This window comes from Scleropages formosus, chromosome 6 (assembly GCF_900964775.1).
Source record: "Scleropages formosus chromosome 6, fSclFor1.1, whole genome shotgun sequence".
NCBI classification, from domain to species: Eukaryota; Metazoa; Chordata; class Actinopteri; order Osteoglossiformes; family Osteoglossidae; genus Scleropages; species Scleropages formosus.
The window spans coordinates 10,061,588-10,083,209 of record NC_041811.1 but is presented as its reverse complement, the minus strand read 5'-3'; the positions used below and the strand labels follow the sequence as shown (position 1 = coordinate 10,083,209).

The window sequence follows — 21,622 nt, the reverse complement described above, 5'->3', positions numbered from 1 at the left end:
ATATATGTTTCCACAACTACTGGATTTATATATTTCACTGAGGGTAGCTGCTTCCAGCTAGGTGCAGAAATTCAAGTTCAGTCACAGTATGGAAAACAGGATGCGTTGCAGCAGTGGACAGGCTTTGGACGGTAAGCATTAGCAGATGCTTTTCTCCAAAGCAACTTCCAATGAACGCTATATAGTGTTATCAGCTCACACACCTTATTCACCAAGGTGACTTACACTGCTAGATACACTGCTTACACTGGGTCACTCATCCATACATCAGTGGAGAACACACACACACACACACACACACACACACACACACACACACACACACACACACACACACACTCTCTGTCACTCAGACACTATTGGGGAACCTGAAAAGCATGTCTTTGGACTGTCGGTGGAAACCAGAGCACCTGGAGGAAAGCCACACAGACATGGGAGGAACCTACAAACTCCGCATGGACTGAGTAAACTTGTGTTTAGTGTTGCTGTTATCTGTTTTCATGTGCGATTGTTTTTTCTTTTACCAACTTTTTCCCCCCTTTAGTTAGTGGTAGTGTTGGTTTGTTCACTTGGTTTATTATGTGTGATGGAGGGTTTTTTTTTTTTTTTTTTAAACAAAACATAAAGTGTGGTTTTAAACACATCTGGTCACTTCCCAGATAAGACACTGCTGCATTTCACTACAACATATCTAAATTTATGACTCGATACTTTACAATACCACTGAACTTTCTCCTCATGTTTTGTTTAACTCAATAAACCCTCATCTAAATTATCTCACAAAATTTAGTTGCAGCAGTGAATGACACGTCACTTAAGAGTCAGACGTTGACAAGAGCAAATATGTGTTTTTGTCTTCTACTCCTAGCAGCTATTGTATATTAATGAGGTAAAAGACACTAATTTCATTGTCATAAAAATAATTGTCAGAGCATTTGAAGCAATCTGAAGATTTGATCAAGACCTGAGTGGCTGCAGTGACCTTATAAATATATAAACAAAACTGAACAGTGAAACTATATACACCTGTATTTTACATTTCTTGTATATATTTAGCTGACTTTCTCCAAAGCATCTTACAATGACTTACCCATTTTATACAGCTGGCTAATTTTTACCAAATTAACTTAGGGTAGATACTTTACTTTGAGTAACAGTAGGAGCATCAGTAGGGTAACAAAGTATGACAAGCATCAGGCTTTTTATTGAAAAACATTTAATTTAAAATTTAGCAATATAAATATCATCTCAATATTAAGATACTTGTCATTGTATACAATACATTGAAATTGTGAGGTAACCCTGAGAAACCAGCAGCAGAACAAACAAAATGATTAAAGTATACGTCCATGACATCTTCCAGCACCATCCAGTAGGAATGCTTATACAGACAGCACACACTCCACACAAGCACTTAAAACCTACAAATAGTGTAACACATAAGCGCTCATATTACACACAGACAGGACATTGTCCCCCCCCATTCCTGACACACATTAATACTCACACTAACTTGTCAAGTTTCAGCTCCCTCCTACATTTCTACAGCTGAAACTATAAAAAGGCACCTTATACTAATGTGCACTTCAAGTACAGGTTAAGGCTACAAACAGCTGCTCACGAGTTGAATGTGCGTCAACAATCCGTGGTCACAACAGGCGTCCAGGTGATGAATCTATTCACCATGGCCTCGTTCCCGAACTCCTCTGGACCTCCACTCTGTCTTCCTGTGCTGTTCAGGACACTGGTATCTGCACCTGTCCAGCTCCGGCCACCAACTCACAATAATGTAATGGTTGGTGAAAACTGTTCAAATTCAAGACTGACAGTTCTCTGCAAGGGCCTCCTACAAAAACACACAGCTGTATCAGTAGACAGTCACAGCGTGAAAACGTGACTGCAGACTCTGGCCAACAGCTACAGGGACCATCTAGTTGCAATTCTTGCTACAAACTGAAAGGACAGCTCTTTTCATACCAATGTGCACAATTATTTATCTTCCACACCAAAAAAATAAATTCTGTTTTTCCTCTCAGATTCATTTTTGTGAACAGACAAAAAGGTCTGATCAAACTTAATATAAAAAGGTGCAAGATTTCATAGTACCATACAGTGTTACACTTTGGTATTTGACCGTTGATCCTTCAGACAGTAACTGTTCTGGTTTGCTGGTGTATATATTCAGGATAATCTATTGCTCAGTTGATGGTTGGCTGAGAGAAACACTGCTTTCTGTGTCTGTTTTGTTTTCATGAGAGTTGCCCTGCTTCTCATATTGAGATGAGTATTAAGATACCTGTCACTATATGCAATACATTGACATTGTGAGGTAACCCTCAGGAACCAGCATGGAGGCACAACAAGAACAACAACATTATCAAGATCCCATCCCCCACAGTGAGGCCCCACAGTAACCCTAAATTAATTCCTTCCCACAACTCCTTAACCGCCAACACAACTGAAAGCACCAACTCCACGACCCACAGTAACAGCAGCACGATCAATGGCACTACCAGTCCCGCATGTAGTTCTTGCAGCTGTTCGTACCAATTGCTGTTCTCAATTTTCTGCACTGTCCTCATCACTTCCTGGAAATACTGTAGTGGCTTATATATTATCATCACGTGCAAGATCATAAACAGACCCAGCACTGGGAATGGGATCCAATTTAGCCACTTCCGCTGCGGCAACATTATCGTTGTCACTAAAAGCACCAACAGCAACACCAGCAAAACCAGCTTCAGTGTACCCCACAGAGTCTTCTCCTTCCTGATCTTGACTAACTTTTCACAAGTCATAGACATTATAACCATCTTGAAGACTAGGAACAGCCCCAGCCCCAGCCCCGCACCCAGTGTCACATACAGTTCCTTATGTCCAGGTTTAAATGTCACTGTCACTGAGAGAGCCACCAGCACCAGATTCAGCAGCAGCATCACAACCAGGAAGAGCAGATACAGTTTATGTATCAGCGTAATCTTCTTCTTCTTGAACTCTTGTACCGTCATCCATAACAACACCAATGCCCCCAGCAGCAGCAACAGAGAAAGGAGCGGGAACAGCACTGTAAAAGAGAGGAAAAAAAAAAAAAAAAAAGAGGCTGTTCAATAAAATTTTAACAGATGTATGGATAAAAACAGCAGCAACAAAATTCAAATGAAGTTACAGTAACAATACCTGTAGGAGAAACAGTAACACTGACAGATACAGTGTTGATGGTGTCATTTGTCCTGTTGTCCATCACTCTGTACACACCACTGTCAGCTGGTGTTGTGTATTCCAGCATCAGAGTTGAGTTGTGGACAGATGCCCTGTGTTGGTACTGAGGTCCACAGTCTACAGAATCTCCCTCCACAGTACACACAGACACACTGGTGCAGCCACCAGAACTGAAGAGAACATGGACTGGTTCCTTAGTGTGGAGCGGCAGGAAGAGGGACTCAGGTGACTGGATGGTGATGTTTGACTGACGGCCTGAGGGAACACAGATGGAGGTTATCAGGTCAGCAGCTGGTGAAGTGATTGAATATTTCGATAAATGACCAATAACCAACAGCAGCAGGACCTGTACGGGGTGAAATATGTCCTTTTGTCTTCAAAAAATGTTAGATTAAGAACACTGATGATCTGGATCTTGTACTTCTATAGAGTCAAACGTATCACACATAGTTAAGAGCTCAAGAAAACCTGCACCTCTGAGGAAGGAAACTGCAATAATGTATCAGCTCCACAATACAGTGCACCTGGGAAACATTTCTCAGGCTTTGACAGACCCTTGTATATTTACCTGCAATAGAAAGAATAATCCCTTCAGGTGTCCCTATATCATTGCTGAAGAAGCATCGGTAAGCTCCTCTGTCCGAGAAAAGCACCGCGCTGATGGTCAGTGACAGGTCACCCACACGAACACGGTCTGGAGACAAACTGACTCTGTTCTTGAAGCCGGAGCCTGTACCAGACTGGATATCCAGCACAGTCTGTCCATCTTTCTCCCAGCGGATGTTAAGATGACTGAGATTTGCCTGTTTGCCGACGTTGGCATAGCAGGGGAGAGTGACAGGGTCCCCAACCTGTGCAGTGATATTCCTGTCTGTGGACACTGAGAAAGTGACAGAACAGACAGTAATGATAAATAAAACATGTAAATATTGCTGTAAAGAACACAACAAGCTTACAATTAGAAGTGTACAATTTTAGTACAAATTATCCTTTATAATATTTATGTACTTAGCAGGTACTTTATTCAGTATAAGCTACAGAGCCTACGGTGTTATTACCCATTTACACAGGTGGATATTTTACCACAGTAAGTTCTCCACTTAAGAACATGACACAGATTTGCAATCTAATCTAAAAAAATTACTGAGGTTATTGATCAGTTAAAAAAAATAAACCACTGTATAGCAATAAAAACACAAAAAAGCTACTAAATACACCAATTAATGCAATACTGGCATTACAAATAAGTGACAGAACCTGAGCTTGTAATACAAAGGACAAAAACTTACCAGAAACACCTAGTGTCACCACAGCAAGATGATCAAACCCTGTGAAACAGTCATATGAACCTTCATCATTGTACTCAACAGGTGAGATGGTTAAAGAGAAGTTTCCACCCTCTATCCCTTTCTCAGAGAGCTGGACTCTGCCCTCGTACCCAGGGCCTGCTGTGAACCGCCCCCGGGACCACTGGGCAACAAGTTGGCCTTCAGCTATCCTCCAGATCACATCTTGCTGCTCTGCTGGAGTGTTTTGTGTTCTATAGCAGAACAAGACAGCAGTGCCTTTCAGGGACACAACTTGCGATGCAAAGAGTTCAGCTAGAAACCCTGGAGATGGGGGTGGGAGGAACAGTTATTTTAATAAAGTACAGTAGGTAAAGTATATGCATGCACATACAGAGTGAATCTGACAACTTACAAGGATCTGAGTAACAAACTGCTAATATGTCAATTCTAATGCCGAACCCCAACCCAAAGTGCTGACACACACCAATCCAGAACCGTAAATGCTGTTTTTTCAAGAGTGAAGGTACAGCAACAAAGGTTAGCAAGGTTAGAAGGTTAACAAACTAGGTTTACATGAGACTTTCATGTCTGCAGCTATGTCTCTTTCTCTTAAGGTAATGCATAAATTATACTTTTGCTGAGATGTGCGTCGCTTTGGATAAAAGAACCAAAGCGAAGGCAAACAAGCTACAGAAGAAGATCCTCTGACTTCTATATCTACCACCTGTGGGCCATCAGTAAAGCACTGCCTCTTAATCATCCTCCACCTCCAGAATTACGTGTTAATGTAGCGTAGACAACTTATTGTTTTTTTAAATTTCTTAGTTATGCTTCTATTTCTTATTGCTACAGTTACATGCTTGCATATTAGTGAATTTCGTATGATGCTTGCGGTAAAAAGGGGTGGAGATGAGTACAGACAGCCTGGTCTCACTCTGGGTCATGGTTCTTCATCAGCCTTTCTTATTTACAATGTGTTATAAACAACTCCGTCAGCGGGCTCAGAACACCGAGGTGCGAGCACCAGCCACCTCGATCGAGAGAGAACCGCTCGGCTGCTCTGCTCCCATCTGAAGTTCAGTCGCTCAGTCCACTACAACCATTTGTGCCAGTGCACATCACAGCAGGACCTGAACTTTACATGACAAAACCAAAACTCAGAAAGATGGCAGATGGAATCAATTAGAATAATTTATTCAATGGCAAATATTCCCCAGCCATTAAGAAATTAAAAGAAGGTACCAGAAAAGAAAGAGTGCCCTCCAGCTCCTCAACAAGTCCAACACTGTAGAACTTGGAAACAGTATCATTCACACAAAGAAACAATCCAAGGAATGTAACTGACCACTTTGCACAGTTAATTACAAGGCTGGCACTGAAAGCCACTGAAACGTTCCCATTTCCCTCAAAAATCAGTCTCCACTATGTTACCAAACTGCACTCCTCCATACAGCATCCAGTAAATTAATGCTGTGGTCTCTATACAAGTGGGCAACACAAGTGCATAAAATCTGTCATGGCAGTAAAGCACAGTAAATTGAACCTGAATTGACAGAGACGGACTAATGTTAAACTTCAGGATCAATCAGATCATGTGTGATTATTGTACTTATTATACTGCAGTTACAATAGAGTGACAAAAATTCACGTCACATGCTAGAACTCTGTGCGGTATTTGCTAATCCTATGGCAGATATTTACCACGGGGGGGGAAACACTCTCATAGCTCAAGAGTCTAGGTTTTTGCTCATTATACATGTTATTTCAACTGATCATTATGAATAACTCAATTCTCAGGTCCGAAAGGACTTGTGTTCACAATGAAGAACCACCCTGTGATGGACTGGAATCCTGTCCAACCTGTATCCTTGACTAGCTTTGTACCCTATGCTCCTGGTATAAGTTCCAGACCACCGGGAACCTGACTGACAACTGATTACGCTTTATTAATTTCTGATCACAATAAAAGCTTACTAAAAGGAAAAGGGATCGAAGAAAATAGTTAGTGGAAAATAATTCATACAAAAGTTAAGTGACGCACATTCTGTTTAACGTGATTTGAACTGTGTAACAGTCAATCAAAAGCACATTCTCCAGCAGTGTTAGCAGTTGTTAGTTCATGCCACAGTAAAACACATTTTAGTCAGGCTGTGGAGAACTTATACACATCCTCATGTTGTACTCTTTTCTACCAAGTACTGAAGTAGTTGAACGATCAGACATCAGCTCCAAGAGTTTGGTAGAGAGAGTTTTTCCATGTTTATTTTCATTAGATCAGTGGGGGGGGGGGGGGGATCCAATATAGTAATCGGACAACAACTTTTTTTAAGTTTCAGTTATTCCTCAGTTCAATGGTGTTAGTGCACCTCCAGATAAATAATCTCTCTCACACACACACACACACACACACACACACACACACACACACACACTTACCAGTGAAGATCAGGAACACTGAGCTCAAATTCATCATGTCCAGTTCAGAAAACTTAAATATCTGCAAAGGATCACATGGCAAAATTAGAATTTATCAATTTAGTTGCCCTTTTATCACATAACCTACATATATTAATAATTTACAAAACAGACTGCATAATGGATAAATATTATGCATAAAGTTATGCTCACAGAGAAGTTTGAAATAAACCGCAGTTGAATTTTCATGCATTCAAATAACGAATCTTGGCATTTCAGGTCCATCATTAATCTGTTTATCAGAAATATTTTAAAGTCCCTGGATCAAGAACTTAATACGATGGGGCTCTGCTCACGAGACTTTAGATTCCTGGGCTTGTTCCCAGCTCATCCACGCTCCCTGCTGCTGCATCCCTATCTTCCTGGACATCTGTTCTTCTTCCGTTTCTGCACGCACCTCTTCCTTTATCGCCTCCTGCCTCTCCTTCCCCTGGACTTCCATGTATCGCCATGATGGGCGATAAGCAGACCTGCTCCTCCAGATGCTACTGTACCCACCACCAGCACGCCGTGCTGTCGCAGCCAGCATCATTCTCCACTTCCTTCCTGTCCTTACCTCGATGTCTGCACCAGCAATGCGAAGATCACCGGAGTCCCTGTATTGCAGTACTTCCCTTGCCCATTTTACCTTAAACTCCTCCTCTGAGAAAGGTACCTGTTACACTGCCTGTACAAGACAACACTGAGCATCTCCTTCCTGTCCTCCTAACCTGCTTCTCACCCTAAACTGGTCCAGTGAACATTAAATAGCTCCACAAAATGGGTAGAAAAATCACAAGTTGTTCAACTCTCTAAGTGTAACTCTGAAGAGAGAGAAAAAAAAAAAAAAAAAAAAAAAAAACCCCCATCAGCTTGAATGAATAAATGTAAATTACCGACAGTGGAAAAAGAGAACCGGTGCGCAGAAAGTAACCCTAAGGTGGAAATAAATAAAATAGTAGTGAATGACCCCTCAAACAAGCGAGTCGCGGTCCACGGTCACGACATGCAGTGACAGTCTTTTCTGATGCTCTGTTTTCTGACAATCCTGTTTAACCAGTAAAGAAACACGGCGATCAGACACATGATGACGTAACTGCGCGCGGTGCGAGAACACAAAAATCGTTCTCCTCAGTCTTATTTGTCACGTGAGAGGACAACGTTGCCTGAAACAGTAACGGGCAGCTCGAGACGAGGTCGCGCTAAGCGCCACGGTAACCATCCACCGAGCTGCAAATCTTATCTCGAGTTGGACGACAGAACGGAACTTCTGAGACACCAGTACAAGAACCACCACCAACGTAAAACCCACCAGTAAAGCAAAACGAAGATAAAATTGGCTAAAGATACAAGTTGGCAGGTCGCGAACCCGTTACTCTGTCACTCAGGTGAGATATAATTTACCAAAACTTAAGGTTAAGCCTGGACGAATATGCCGAAAATACTGAAGCTCCCTTTAAAGCGCGAGACTAAACACTGATAAAAGCAAAACGGCAACTTACTGTTCTACTTCCTTCACGTGGAGGACTCCGTTTAGAAATTGTTTCGTCTCATAAATAGTGATCATCAGTCACGGAGCCTTATCTTTCCGCAGCGCTGTTTTAAAAACCGCCATTCACCTACGCCTCAAGCGTGAGTCACGTTCGCAGAACACTATATGATGTCTCCTGTCCGATCGCCCCGCCCCCCAACTACCTAATTGGTCCTTATTGGTTCCTTGGGGCGGGGCTTTGGTGAGAGGACCTTTCTTTCCTTCTCCGGCCGATCCAGCAAGCTTTTAACCCTTTGGCCAACTAGGGAAACACACACACACACACACACACACACACACAGATTTTCAGAACCCCTTGTCCCATACAGGGTCACGGGGAACCGGAGCCTACCCGGTAACACAGGGCGTAAGGCCGGAGGGGGAGGGGACACACCCAGGACGAGACGCCAGTCCGTCGCAAGGCACCCCAAGCGGGACCCGAATCCCAGACTCACCTGAAAGCAGGACCATGGTCCAACCCACTGCGCCACCACACCCCCACTAGGGAAACACGTCAAGCACAATTAAATATCGGTACAAATGCTCCTAAGTGAAATGTCCCTAAGGGAAATGTGACATGTCGCTGAGCGGCGCTTGACTCTATTTAAACGGCGGTACAGCCGGAAGAAGTCACTAAGTAAGAATACAGAAAGAAAGGAATATTCGTGAAACGTTTCTCTCGACCCAGAACCTCGGCTTGCAGCAACCCCGCTCGGGACAAGCGGCTTCAGTCAGTGTGTGTGTGTGTGTGTGTAATCAACAATGACAGCGAAATGCAAGAGTAAAAAAGTTGAAGAACCGCATGCAAGTTGTTGGTTTTATGTATTTGGATACATCAAAAGTTAAAATGATTAAGTGATGCAAGTCGAAAGTGTGCAGTTTACAGTGAGTTCAATTACACTTTATACTGACTGTTGCAGTACTTATCCCGCACTCATCCGGTACCACCGTACAGCTTGTACCACAAGGGCTCAGATGCGAATCGCCGCTCCTGCCACAGAACCTACAATCATGAAGGTACGGGGACAACTGCTGGTTGGGTCGACGCTGATCTGCGGCTTCTCTTCCTCGCCCACTTCCTTTCTGTGGTTTTCGAGTGACTCAAGGAGAGAAAAAATGGCACTAATGAGGCTTTACCGTTTACGCAGAAAACACACATTTCATTCGCACGCATTGTAACATGTAAATCAGTCGAGTCGCCCGCGTTCCTAACAGGTCACTCCGCCCCGGCCACACAATACCGCTCTGTATCGTAGTACACGTACCCAACTTGTCGTGACACTAAAAGTTTTACAGAGCATGTACGTAATATAGCTGTTGACAACAAAAACTTAACACCAGAAGGCAGTTTTCCACTCCCCGATGCCAGGTGGGTGCAGTGGCTGGGGTGTTTGGCTGCGTTCCACTCCGGCGTGGTGGGTCTGGTGTTTGAGCCCTGCTATGGACTGGCGCCCCGTCCTGGGCGTGTCTTCTTGCGCCCTGCGTTGCCGGGCTTGGGACAAGTGGCTTCAAAGAGTGTGTGTGGTTATGTGCGCGCACGTGTTTGCCACAAAAAGCATTTTAACTCTTCGTGTTACATGACGCCGGAGATGCATGTGTACATGAAAAGTTAAAAAATGCGAGCAGCCCCGTACGCTGGAGTGAGTCATGCTTTTAATGTGTGTGGGTTTTACCTGTATAGCATTTTCTTTACAGATTTTATGGCCTTGTTTTCTTAGGTTATTCTGTGCACTTCTAACCTTTTACACCGATGACTAATTTATTTGTCTGATTTTAGGAGTATTGTGGCGCGCAGCGCCGTGGGTTTGGATGGGGCGAAGGAGGACGCGGAGACTGCGTTCATAACGAACGGTTTATTTGAACACCAACACAAAGGGAATAATGCTCTCCGTCCGAGGACCCCTTTTCCTCCAAGACTTGCGCTTACAGCCAGCCTGCCTTAGCACCCCCTACGTTTTCACGACACACTGGAAGACATGGTCACCCTACTATTTTCCCCCGAAGTGGCCCCAGCGGTTACACACCCTTTAACATTATTTCCCATAATGCAACTATCTACATTTAAACAGTAACGCGGGTCGTTACAGTATGATAAAGTTTTATACTGCAATTTAGAAGTATTTTATGTGTTTTGAAGGATGCATGTAATGTATGTGACATGATGACTTAGGCTGAGCTGCTAGTATATTGGGGGACAGTCCTTTCGTGGGTATGTTGGTGTGGGAAAGACATGGGTCAGTTATATTTTTTGAAGCCAGGAAGGGGAATTGTTATAATTGTAATACTTCAGAAAACGAAAGAAAATGATAATAAAGACGCACCACACCGCCGGTAGTCATTTCAGACTACTTAAAAGTTCTTTCGTTTTCTGAATTATTTATGTGCCTATTTGCGTTTTGATCTTTTCGCTTGTTTGGTCTAATTTCTTCGTTGCTTCATTCATTGACGAGACGACTTCACTTCTTGTCTTACTTTTGTTTGATGAGTTAATACTCGGACTGCAAATGCAAAAAAGCCGCTTATTCGCAGTAGAACGTCAAGTCAAAACGAAAAACGGTTTGGAGAAGAAAAAACTGCGGTCGCCGTTTGAGCGCGATACTAGTTTGAAGAATCGCGCTTCAACCACAGAGAGGCTCAGCTGACAAGGAAGGAGCAAACGGAAGCTGGAGTTGCTTGCTAAGATTTTGCGAATTCTGCGCGTAGAGGTGTCTGTGGTGTCCGAAGGTGCTTGAAGTTTTACTTATTGCATAACTCTCTCTGTGTGTGACTATATTCTCAGAATAGTGTGTGACTGACACACAGAGAGTAATTCTGTGCGGTACGGATGAGTCACCCATTGTAAGTAGTCTATCTAGCAGTGTAAGTTACCTCGGTGAATAGGTGTGTGGGCTGATAACACTACATACTAGATCCGTGGAAGTCGCATTGAAGGAAAGCGTCTGTTAAATAAATAAATGTGTCCTGCATTTAAATGTCGACAGTCCCAGCCCACCGAGAAAAACTAAATCATTTGTGATCTGAAAAATTTAATTCATATATATTTACAGGAAACAAAGAGTCAGTTGATTGAAATCACCACCGCTACACAAGCTTAGTTAGAGCAAACATCAACAGTGTCGTAATCCGGATGCAACCTTAACATTATTTGAGTGGGGTGTCATTGAAACTAAATCGCTAACTTTTCGAAAGTGTATTGTTTCATCTTACATTTATAATATTAACGTGAAACTTTAAAAAATTAAAAACATTTAATTCAAACATTAAAATTAAAAATTATTTGAATTTAAAAATTAATTCAAATTAAAACATTAATTAAAAAATATACGAATAAAACCAAGGTCTCTGGTGTTTTATATTATGTTTTTTTTTTCTAAACTCTATCCAGTGACGTGTTCCCCCCTGTGAATAATGGAGGTTCCCTTTCGGGCGGAGGTAAACTGTATTTTCTCTCTGATTAAAAACAGCTACTTGCTATACCTCTGGTGTGTGAAGAAGTAAACTTTCACGTACATTTGTTTCCATGTATTTGTGCTCTGAACGGGTCCTTGTTTGTCGCCTTATAACTGGCTGACGCTTATGAAAAGTGAACCTCATCTAGTGACAGTAGTAACGCATTCCCTAAGCTATTTTTTTTTTAAATTGTCATTGTTTCTGAGCTCTACTTTTCTAAATATCCTCACTCACCTATTTAGAAATCTCGTGAAACGAATGGTAAATCACGTTAATCATTTAAGGAAATGAATTGATGGACCTGTTTGCCTCAACCAAGGAAAGTAAAAATAACTGTAATGTATTTTTTATATTATATATTATTGTAGAAGATCCAGCGACTGATGATGGTTAGTTGATTTATTGAAACTAACTTGACAGCCTCCTCCAACGTAAGAGCTGGTGTAAAAAAAAAAAAAAAAAAAAACAAATATATTTAACATTTAACTTCCGTTCAGTCCTTCGCCTTATCAGAGTACACTGACTGTACGTTAAACACAGCCGTAACCATCTTATTTCATGGACAAAACAAGTACACACACACACACACACACACACACACACACACACACACACCGCTTGTCCCATTCGGGGTCACGGGGAACCGGAGCCTACCCGGCAACACAGGGCGTAAGGCCGGAGGGGGAGAGGACACACCCAGGACGGGACGCCAGTCCGCCGCAAGGCACCCCAAGCGGGACTCGAACCCCAGACCCACTGGAGAGCAGGACTGCGGTCCAAAAAGAAAACATTTACAACAATATACATGTACAAACTTTATGCCTCTTCGGAGGGTTGCGAATCATTGTATTAAATAAATTCTTTAGTTCCTGCAATATCTGCGCCCCAACCGCATTAAACTAATTAGTAAAATCAAAATGCAGGGCTTGGGAATACAAGACCGTGTCAAAATAAAAGCCCCCTTATAATGACCGTATGCCATTGCAGTTATATGACAAAATAAAAGTACAAATACAAAAGGAAAAATTTAACAAAGGTATTCACAAAGGAAGACAAGTTTTAAACATCAACTGGGGTCCTTTTGTACTGTTCTGTGAGATATTTCTAGATCTGTTTTGGTTTCCTCCCACCTAGTGGTCATTTAGGAGAATAACATTATTCTTCATGTTATTTTTTACTATTACGTTATTGGATGGATAGGCCATGTGACACAAGCATACACGTGGTTTTAAAAAAAAATCTGGAAGCGTTTTCGGGGAGGGGGTGCGGGGGTGCGGTGGCGCAGTGGGTTGGACCGCAGTCCTGCTCTCCCGTGGGTCTGGGGTTTGAGTCCCACTAGGGGTGCTTTGCGATGGACTGGCCTCCCGTCCTGGGTGTGTCCCCTCCCCCTCCGGCCTTACGCCCTGTGTTACCGGGTGGGCTCCGGTTCCCCGCGACCCCGTATGGGACGAGCGGCTCTGTGTGTGTGTTTTCGGTGATGTGCGCCATGCGGTGAGCTTGCAACTCCAGTGCCTTCCAAACCATCGCTTGTAAGTTGCGTTTACATTTTTAGTAAATCATAGCAGCGTGAATGCAATACTTACGTTATGTCAACAGTGTAGACAGCATTTAGGTGTATTGATGGATATTTGTATTTAAAGATGTGTAATTGACGTTTATGTATTGTTTTAGTTTTACAAAAAAGACTGTACTTTCATGAGAAAGAAGACAACAGTAAGGCATTCAACTTTACTCCAGCCTCTGACTTTCTCTGGAAGCTTGTTAGCTATCTGTCGATTTTGTGTTTAGCGCACCGAGGACAGAATACCTTTACATATAATAATATGTCCAGAAGGGGTTGAAGTTTGATGTCTTTAACACATCACTACCTGGAAGTTATGCTTGTAAAAATGTGCCTGTTGTCACCTCTAGAAATGGAAGGACTTAAGTGAATAACAGTGACGAGAGACTCATGTCCCAATCCATTGACATCATTTACCTTTTTTCTCCCTTTGTCAGATTTCTTTGTTGTCCGGAGTTTGGACGGATGTCCAGGTGGAGATGTCTGCGTGTCCCGATGCACCTTGTGTCCCTGCGCTGGGCAGTGGAGACAGTCTCCATCAACAAGGTGTCCACAGCAAGGGCCTGTTTCTCCCTCATGTCCACATCTGTTGTTAATGTTGCCAGTTGTGGGAATCTATTTCGTCCACTGTTGTTATTATAACCATTCATCTAGGTATTGCCTTTCTGAAGGTGACTTTGCAATGTTAAGCTTAATTAAAAAAACTGATAGAGAGCAGGCAGTGTAGTGGTTAGCGCTGCTGCCTTTGAATCAGAATCAGAACGAGCTTTATTGCCAAGTATGTTCACACATACAAGGAATTTGTCTTGGTGACAGGAACTTCCAGAGCACAGACAGAATGACAGTGGCAAGATAGATGAGAAGATAGAGTATGTGAATAAGAGTTGAAAAATATATGAAAATATACAGTACCCAATATTATATACAAAAATAGTCACTAGTTACAAATGCAAGGGAGTGTGAGAAGAGATATGATGTGATAAAAAGTTAGAAATATAAATATAAATAGCATTATGTATTGCACTGGTTTACTCTCTAGGGGAGAGATTTAGGTGTTCATGAGGTAGATGGCCTGAGGAAGGAAACTTTTCTTATGCCTGGCTGTCCTGGTGCTCAGTGCTCTGTAGCGCCGGCCAGATGGCAAAGGTTCGAAGAGGAAGTGGCCTGGATGCGAGGGGTCTACAATGATTTTGCTAGTCCTTTTACTGACTCTGGACGAGTGCAGTTCTTGGAGAGCTGGGGGGGATGTGCCGATGATTCTTCCAGCAGTCCGAACTATCTACTGTAATCTTCTGATGTCTGACTTCGTAGCTGAGCTGAACCAGACAGTTATAGAAGTGCAGAGGACAGACTCGATGACTGCAGAGTAGAATTGCATCAGTAGCTCCTGTGGCAGGTTGAACTTCCTCAGCTGGCGAAGGAAGTACAACCTCTGCTGGGCCTTCTTCACAATGGAGTCTATGTGGAACTCCCACTTCAGGTCCTGTGAGATGGTGGTGCCCAGGAACCTGAATGACTCCACTGTTGCCACAGTGCTGTTCATGATGGTGAGTGGGGATAATGCTGAGGTGTTTCTCCTGAAGTCTACGATCATCTCCACCGTTTTGAGCGTGTTCAGCTCCAGGTTGTTATGACTGCACCAGACAGCCAGCTATTGGACCTCCTGCCTGTAAGCAGACTCGTCACCATCCCGGATGAGGCCGATGAGTGTGGTGTCGTCTGCAAACTTCAGGAGTTTGACAGAGGGGTCTTTAGCGGTGCAGTCGTTGGTGTACAGGGAGAAGAGCAGTGGGGAGAGCACATATCCCTGGGGGGCGCCAGTACTGATTGTGCGAGTATTGGATGAGAATTTTCCCAGCCTCACTATCTGCTGCCTGTCTGTCAGAAAGTTGGTGATCCACCGACAGATGGAGGTGGGCACAGAGAGTTGGGTTAATTTGGACAGGAGGAGGTGTGGGATGATGGTGTTGAAGGCTGAGCTGAAGTCCACGAACAGGATTCTCGCATAAGTCCCTGGTTTGTCCAGATGTTGCAGGATGTAGTGCAGTCCCATGTTGACTGCATCATCCGCAGACCTATTTGCTCGGTAAGCAAACTGCAGGGGGTCCAGCAAGGGTCCAGTGATGTCTTTCAGGTAGTCCAACACCAATTTTTCAAGTGACTTCATGACCACAGACGTTAAGGCGACAGGTCTGTAGTCATTAAGTCCTGTGATTTTGGGTTTCTTTGGGATGGGGATGATGGTGGAGCGTTTGAAGCAGGAAGGAACTTCGCACATCTCCAGTGATCTGTTGAAGATCTTTGTGAAGATAGGGGCCAGCTGGTCAGCACAGGTTTTTAGGCAGGCCGGTGAGACGCCGTCTGGGCCTGGTGCTTTCCTTGTCTTCTGTTTGACGAAGACCCGACGCACCTCCTCTTCGCAGATCAAAGGTGCAGGAGGGGGGAAGGTGGGGGTTACTGGAGGTGTTAATTGATTCGTGGAGAGAGGGTCTGAATGGGTGTGCGGTGTGAGACAGGGTTTATCAAACCTGCAATAAAAAATCATTCAAATCGTCGGCTAGTTGTTGAGTTGACACGGTGCTGGGGGGTGGTATCTTATAATTTGTGATGTCTTTCAGGCCTTTCCACACTGATGCAGGATCGTTGGCTGAAAACTGTTTCTTCAGCTTTTCAGAGTAGTTTCTCTTAGCCACTCTGATCTCCTTTGCCAGTGTGTTTTTGGCCTGTTTATACAAGACTCCGTCCCTGTTCTTGTAGGCGTCTTCTTTGGCCTGATGAAGCTGTCTGAGTTTTGCAGTGAGGACCTGAAGGTTGTAGGTTTGAACATCCCTCCAGCTGTGAAATTACCCAAGTGTATAAATGGGTAAATAATTGTAAGTTGCTTTAGAGAAAAGTGTCAGCATTTGAAGAGTTGGGTAATTTTTAGTGAGAAAGGAAGGTCCATGATCCAGGGAACAGAAGCAGGAATCTTTTTATGTATCAGTACTTCTAATTCTTGGCACTCGGTAATCCGTTTTTCCTTTTATCGGATCCTCTGTTGCTTAATTTATAATATTAATGCCAGAGTTTTAATGATGAGTAATGCTGGAACTGGGTGGAGTTACGCCTTCAGTGTTCATTTACTTTCTGCTGTTCTTTCCGACATTTCAGTATTTATTTTTAAGCACTTGCAGTTGTTTTATGGATGCAGAGTCCAAAGGTTTAAGTCTTGCTGTTATTTTAGGAGGTTTTACTTTTTACATGAAGTTAAATCTTTTGCTTTTTACCGTGTGCTTAAAAAATAATTTAATTGTTGGTTATGAATATTCGCAGGTTAATGAGTAATTTCAGTCTCTCTCACTCACACACACACACACCATACGAGGTCGTGGGGAGCCGGAGCCTAATCCAGCAGCGCAGGGCGCAGAGCCGGAGGGGGAGGGGACACACCCAGGATGGGACGCCAATCCGTCGCAAGGCACCCCAAGCGGGACTTGAACCCCAGACCCACCGGAGAGCAGGACAAGGTCCAACCCACTGCGCCACCGCACCCCCATCAAGTAGTCATAATTTTCCAAAATAATACTATGTCATGTAATATGTTCTGCAAGGTTTAACCATGACTTACAATCAATTTATTGTGTTTAAAAGCCAGGGGGCGCAGTGGCGCAGTGGGTTGGACCGCAGTCCTGCTTTCCGGTGGGTCTGGGGTTCGCGTCCTGCTTGGGGTGCCTTGCGACGGACTGGCGTCCCGTCCTGGGTGTGTCCCCTCCCCCTCTGGCCTTACGCCCTGTGTTGCCGGGTAGGCTCCGGTTCCCCCGTGACCCCGTATGGGACAAGCGGTTCTGAAAATGTGTGTGTGTGTGTGTTTAAAAGCCCTGCACCTTTCCACATGACATAAAACCTACAGAAACAATAAATTAAAATGTGTATCTACCCCTAAAATTTAAAGATTAAAGTCTAGGGTTTAAAACATTTAACAAAAGTTTTTTGTGCTGTGCGTTTACATGAGAACTATTTATAGAGTCAACAAGTTTTTTTAGCAGTTGAACTGCCCTACCTTGTACATTTATTAATTTAGTTAACAAAACCTCAAACCTCAACCTTTAAAACATCAGCAGGTTTTAAACAAACGTCAAAAAAGCGACATCTTGTGCCATTGAGAACAACATTTTTCTGAAAGATTTTTAATTACCATAATAGTACAGAAGACAAAGAGAACAATATTTTTTTAACAAAACAAAGGAAGCAGATTTCAGTGTAGATGAAAATGTTAACTGATTCAGAGTGTCAATAATTTTAATTGTTTTTAAAAACACACACACACACACATTTTCAGAACCGCTTGTCCCATACAGGGTCACGGGGAACCGGAGCCTACCCGGTAACACAGGGCGTAAGGCCGGAGGGGGAGGGGACACACACAGGACGGGACGCCAGTCCGTCGCAAGGCACCCCAAGCAGGACTTGAACCCCAAACCCACGGGAAAGCAGGACCTGGTCCAACCCACTGTGCCACTGCGCCAACCCAAAGTTTTCATAATTTTCCGTTTTGGAATTATTAACTCGTCCGTGAAATTAAGGCATCCAACAAACTTTACCGATCAAAAATGAGATTTTTAATTTACCCCTATTATTACGTTATGGGTTTGTGTAATTTAATTTCATGAAGCCAGTTTTTAAACGATATTGCAGTATTCATTGCACGGGCGGAGAAGTAAAGACTAAAATTTAGGACGAAGACAAAAAGACTAAGAAAATGTACTGGCGTTCAAAACCCAGAACGACGTCATGTTCCATCCCAGTAAGGCATCCAAAAAGCTGGGGCCGGGAACACAAAATAGACAATATGAAGACATCTCTCTGGCTGATTTGAAGAGCATTCAACAATCAACATATTTCAAAAACGTTGTTTCATATAAATTTACAAAAAGTTATTTAAATCAACTATGTAGTATGTTTAAATAACGCGTTTTAATACATCAGCCTCAGGGCAGTAGATTTTTATGAAATCATCTGATAAATGCACTGTGTGTGTGTGTGTGTGTGTGTGTGTGTGTGTGTAAATTCAGATATGTATATTTATATATGTATGCATATTTTATTATGAGAAATTATTATTATTTGTGAAAACGAAAGCAAAACCGACTGCGCAAAACGAGTTTAACGACACATCTATTTACAGTATACTACAAAAAAAATCTCTGTTTTCCTCTCTCTATCTCTCCATTTCATTTCCGATTTCAGATAAAACTACTTAAAACTAAGGATCAGGCATGATGAAGTTAAATCAATCAATGACGATTTGAAATCGATACAATAAAATCTCAACAAATGAAACCAAACCAAAAACAAATGTCTCTTGGCGGACTTGATGTAACATTCAAGTACAAATAATAATCCGTAACTGAAGGCTCTAAAAACCGAGAAAAACTCACAGAACCATTTTTCACTCGATCACCAGCTCCGCCGCTCAACCGAAACGCTTCTCTAACTTTTTCCCATTTTTGGGGAGGCGTGGCCTTAGTCTGACGTCTATTAACATATTCTCGCATGACACGTATGACGAAATGTTAGACAAAAGGAATATATATACAGCGAAATAATGAAATAGTAAGGTACAAATCATATGGTAATATAATTGCTTACGAACAGTAAACACCCACATGCACTGCATTATTATTACATTGAATATGAATACATAAAGTGACACATCTGAGCCATAATTTTCCAAAATAATATACTGTAAGTGGAAGGGGTGTGGTGGCGCAGTGGGTTGGACCACAGTCCTGCTCTCCGGTGGGTCTGGGGTTCGAGTCCCGCTTGGGGTGCCTTGCGGCGGACTGGCGTCCCGTCCTGGGTGTGTCCCCTCCCCCTCTGGCCTTACGCCCTGTGTTGCCGGGTAGGCTCCGGTTCCCCGTGACCCCGTAAGGGACAAGCGGTTCTGAAAATGTGTGTGTGTGTGTGTGTGTGTGTGTGTGTGTGTGTGTGTGTGTGTGTGTGTGTGTGTGTGTGTGTGTGTGTGTGTGAGAGACTATAAAAGGGGGTGTGGTGGCGCAGTGGGTTGGACCACAGTCCTGCTCTCCGGTGGGTCTGGGGTTCAAGTCCTGCTTGGGGTGCCTTGCGATGGACTGGCGTCCCGTCCTGGGTGTGTCCCTTCTCCCTCTTGCCTTGCGCCCTGTGTTGCCGGGTAGGCTCCGGTTCCCCGTGACCCTGTATGGGACAAGTGGTTCCGAAAGTATACTTACATACACATAAATAAGTGGCTGGATAGTGTAGTGGTAAGATTGCTGTCTTTCACCTGGGAAACTGGGGTTTGAATCCTGGTCATGGCCTACCCTCTAGTAGGGGGTCCTTAGGCAAGACCTCCTTATGCTTGGCTCTGCCTACCTTGGATATGAGAGTGAAACAAACAAAGAGAACCATGCCAGCTCAGATGTTGCCTGGATTAACAAGGTCTGTGCCAGATGTTGGGGAACCAGGACATGCTGATGATAAGTGGGCTACTGGAACTAGAAGAAGGCATGCATGGACAAGAGAGGAGAATAGGGAACTGTTGGAATGCTACTACACAAGTGACCCCAGTGAAAGGGGTTACATGAAGAGGATGTGGGGCCTATGGATACTTTGAAACCCAACATCAAGACTAATGCCTAAACAACTAGTAGCTCAGTGTTACAACAACTGCTATCACAACTAGAGATTGATGAGGTACAACACAAATGTTATGCAAGGGGGAGCCAGGACAGGTTGGGGGGGGATATCATCATCCCCATACTCTGAGATTGGGAACCAAGCCCCAAGAACAATGCGCCCTTGTAAGCTGAATGCAAGAGCAGCTGACCTAAGAGATAAGATCATGGCTAAGAAGGACACCTGTGGCCAATTACCAAGACCAAGTGAAGTACCTACTGAAAGTCTATGAGAAAATGTGAATGCAGCATTATGAACAATCCCTACTGAGACCAACCAGCTGATGTACAATACAGCAACCGTGATCCTTGGATACAACATGAATACCAAGCATAAGAAGCAGTATGGAAAAGAAGGCTAGAGGCCAAGATCAAGGCAGCACAAAGGGAAGTTAGCCAGCTATCAGAACTGCAGAAAGGTGTGATGAAGACGCTGTCTATACCTGAGGCCTTAGAAATTGTCAAGCAAAGACTCACTGCCTGAAGGTACACCAGAGAGAGCAATACTGGAAAAACATAGGGGAGAAGGAGGCATCACATAACAACAAAGCCCAGGGGCTAGTGGATCTAAGAGCACAGCAACCTCCCTGAACAGGATCCAGTAACCATCACAGTGGCAGACATCCAGGAAAAAGTCTCAAGTATGAAGAACTGACATGATCCATGCCTTCTGGCTAAAGAAGCTAACCCAGGGAGTGCCTGGCAACACAAATGAACCAGTTGCTAATGGATGGGACCCACCCTGAATGGTTAACAGAAGGCTGGACAATCCTGATCCTGAAGGAACAGGACACTAAGAGCCTGCATCCAGACTGACAAACTGGTAATGGCTAACCAGACCGGACATAGTAGTGGTGGACAAACAGAGTAAGAAAGCCGTAGTGATAGATGTTGCCATCGCTTGGGAAGAAAAAAAGAACATGAGAAGCTTGAGAAATACCAAGGACTGAGAGAGGAGCTAGAAAAGATGTGGAAGGTGAAGGTCCACCACAGTGGTCCCCGTGGTAATCGGGACACTTGGGGCTGTGACCCCTAAGCTGGGAGAGTGGCTCCAGCAGATTCCGGGAACAACATCCGAGATCTCTGTCCAGAAAAGCGTGGTCCTAGGAACAGCTAAGATACTGCGCAGAACCCTCAAGCTCCCAGGCCTCTGGTAGAGGATCCAAGCTTGAAGGAGTAAGACTGCCCGCAAAAAGGGGGCGAGTGGGGAATTTTTTTTTTTTAGTCATACATATATATACATATAAACACAGTGTATATGAAATAAATAGGGGTAAGAATAAGATCTATACTGTACTTTCTCATGGTTCAGTGCTTTATGGTCCAAGTGTGTTTTCTGCCACAGGTTTCAATATCTGCATGTTTTATGCACTGACAGCAAGTTCAGAAATCACTTTTACAAGCTCACCTTGGGTGCTTCATAAAAACAAAACAAATGGAAAACAAA

General features: G+C 43.5%; 1 protein-coding gene across 1 annotated transcript; it reads right to left on the bottom strand.

Annotated features, from left to right (window-relative positions):
• Positions 1–2,336: 2,336 nt before the first annotated feature.
• Positions 2,337–8,762, bottom strand: LOC114910700 (uncharacterized). The gene is made up of 7 exons (XM_029252847.1): positions 8,465–8,762; positions 7,280–7,547; positions 6,945–7,005; positions 4,509–4,829; positions 3,788–4,099; positions 3,178–3,474; positions 2,337–3,064 (listed from the first exon to the last, which is right to left on the bottom strand). The coding sequence occupies exons 3-7, from the start codon at positions 6,979–6,981 to the stop codon at positions 2,337–2,339; spliced, it is 1,695 nt and encodes a 564-aa protein (XP_029108680.1). The 5' UTR covers positions 6,982–7,005; positions 7,280–7,547; positions 8,465–8,762.
• Positions 8,763–21,622: the final 12,860 nt, after the last annotated feature.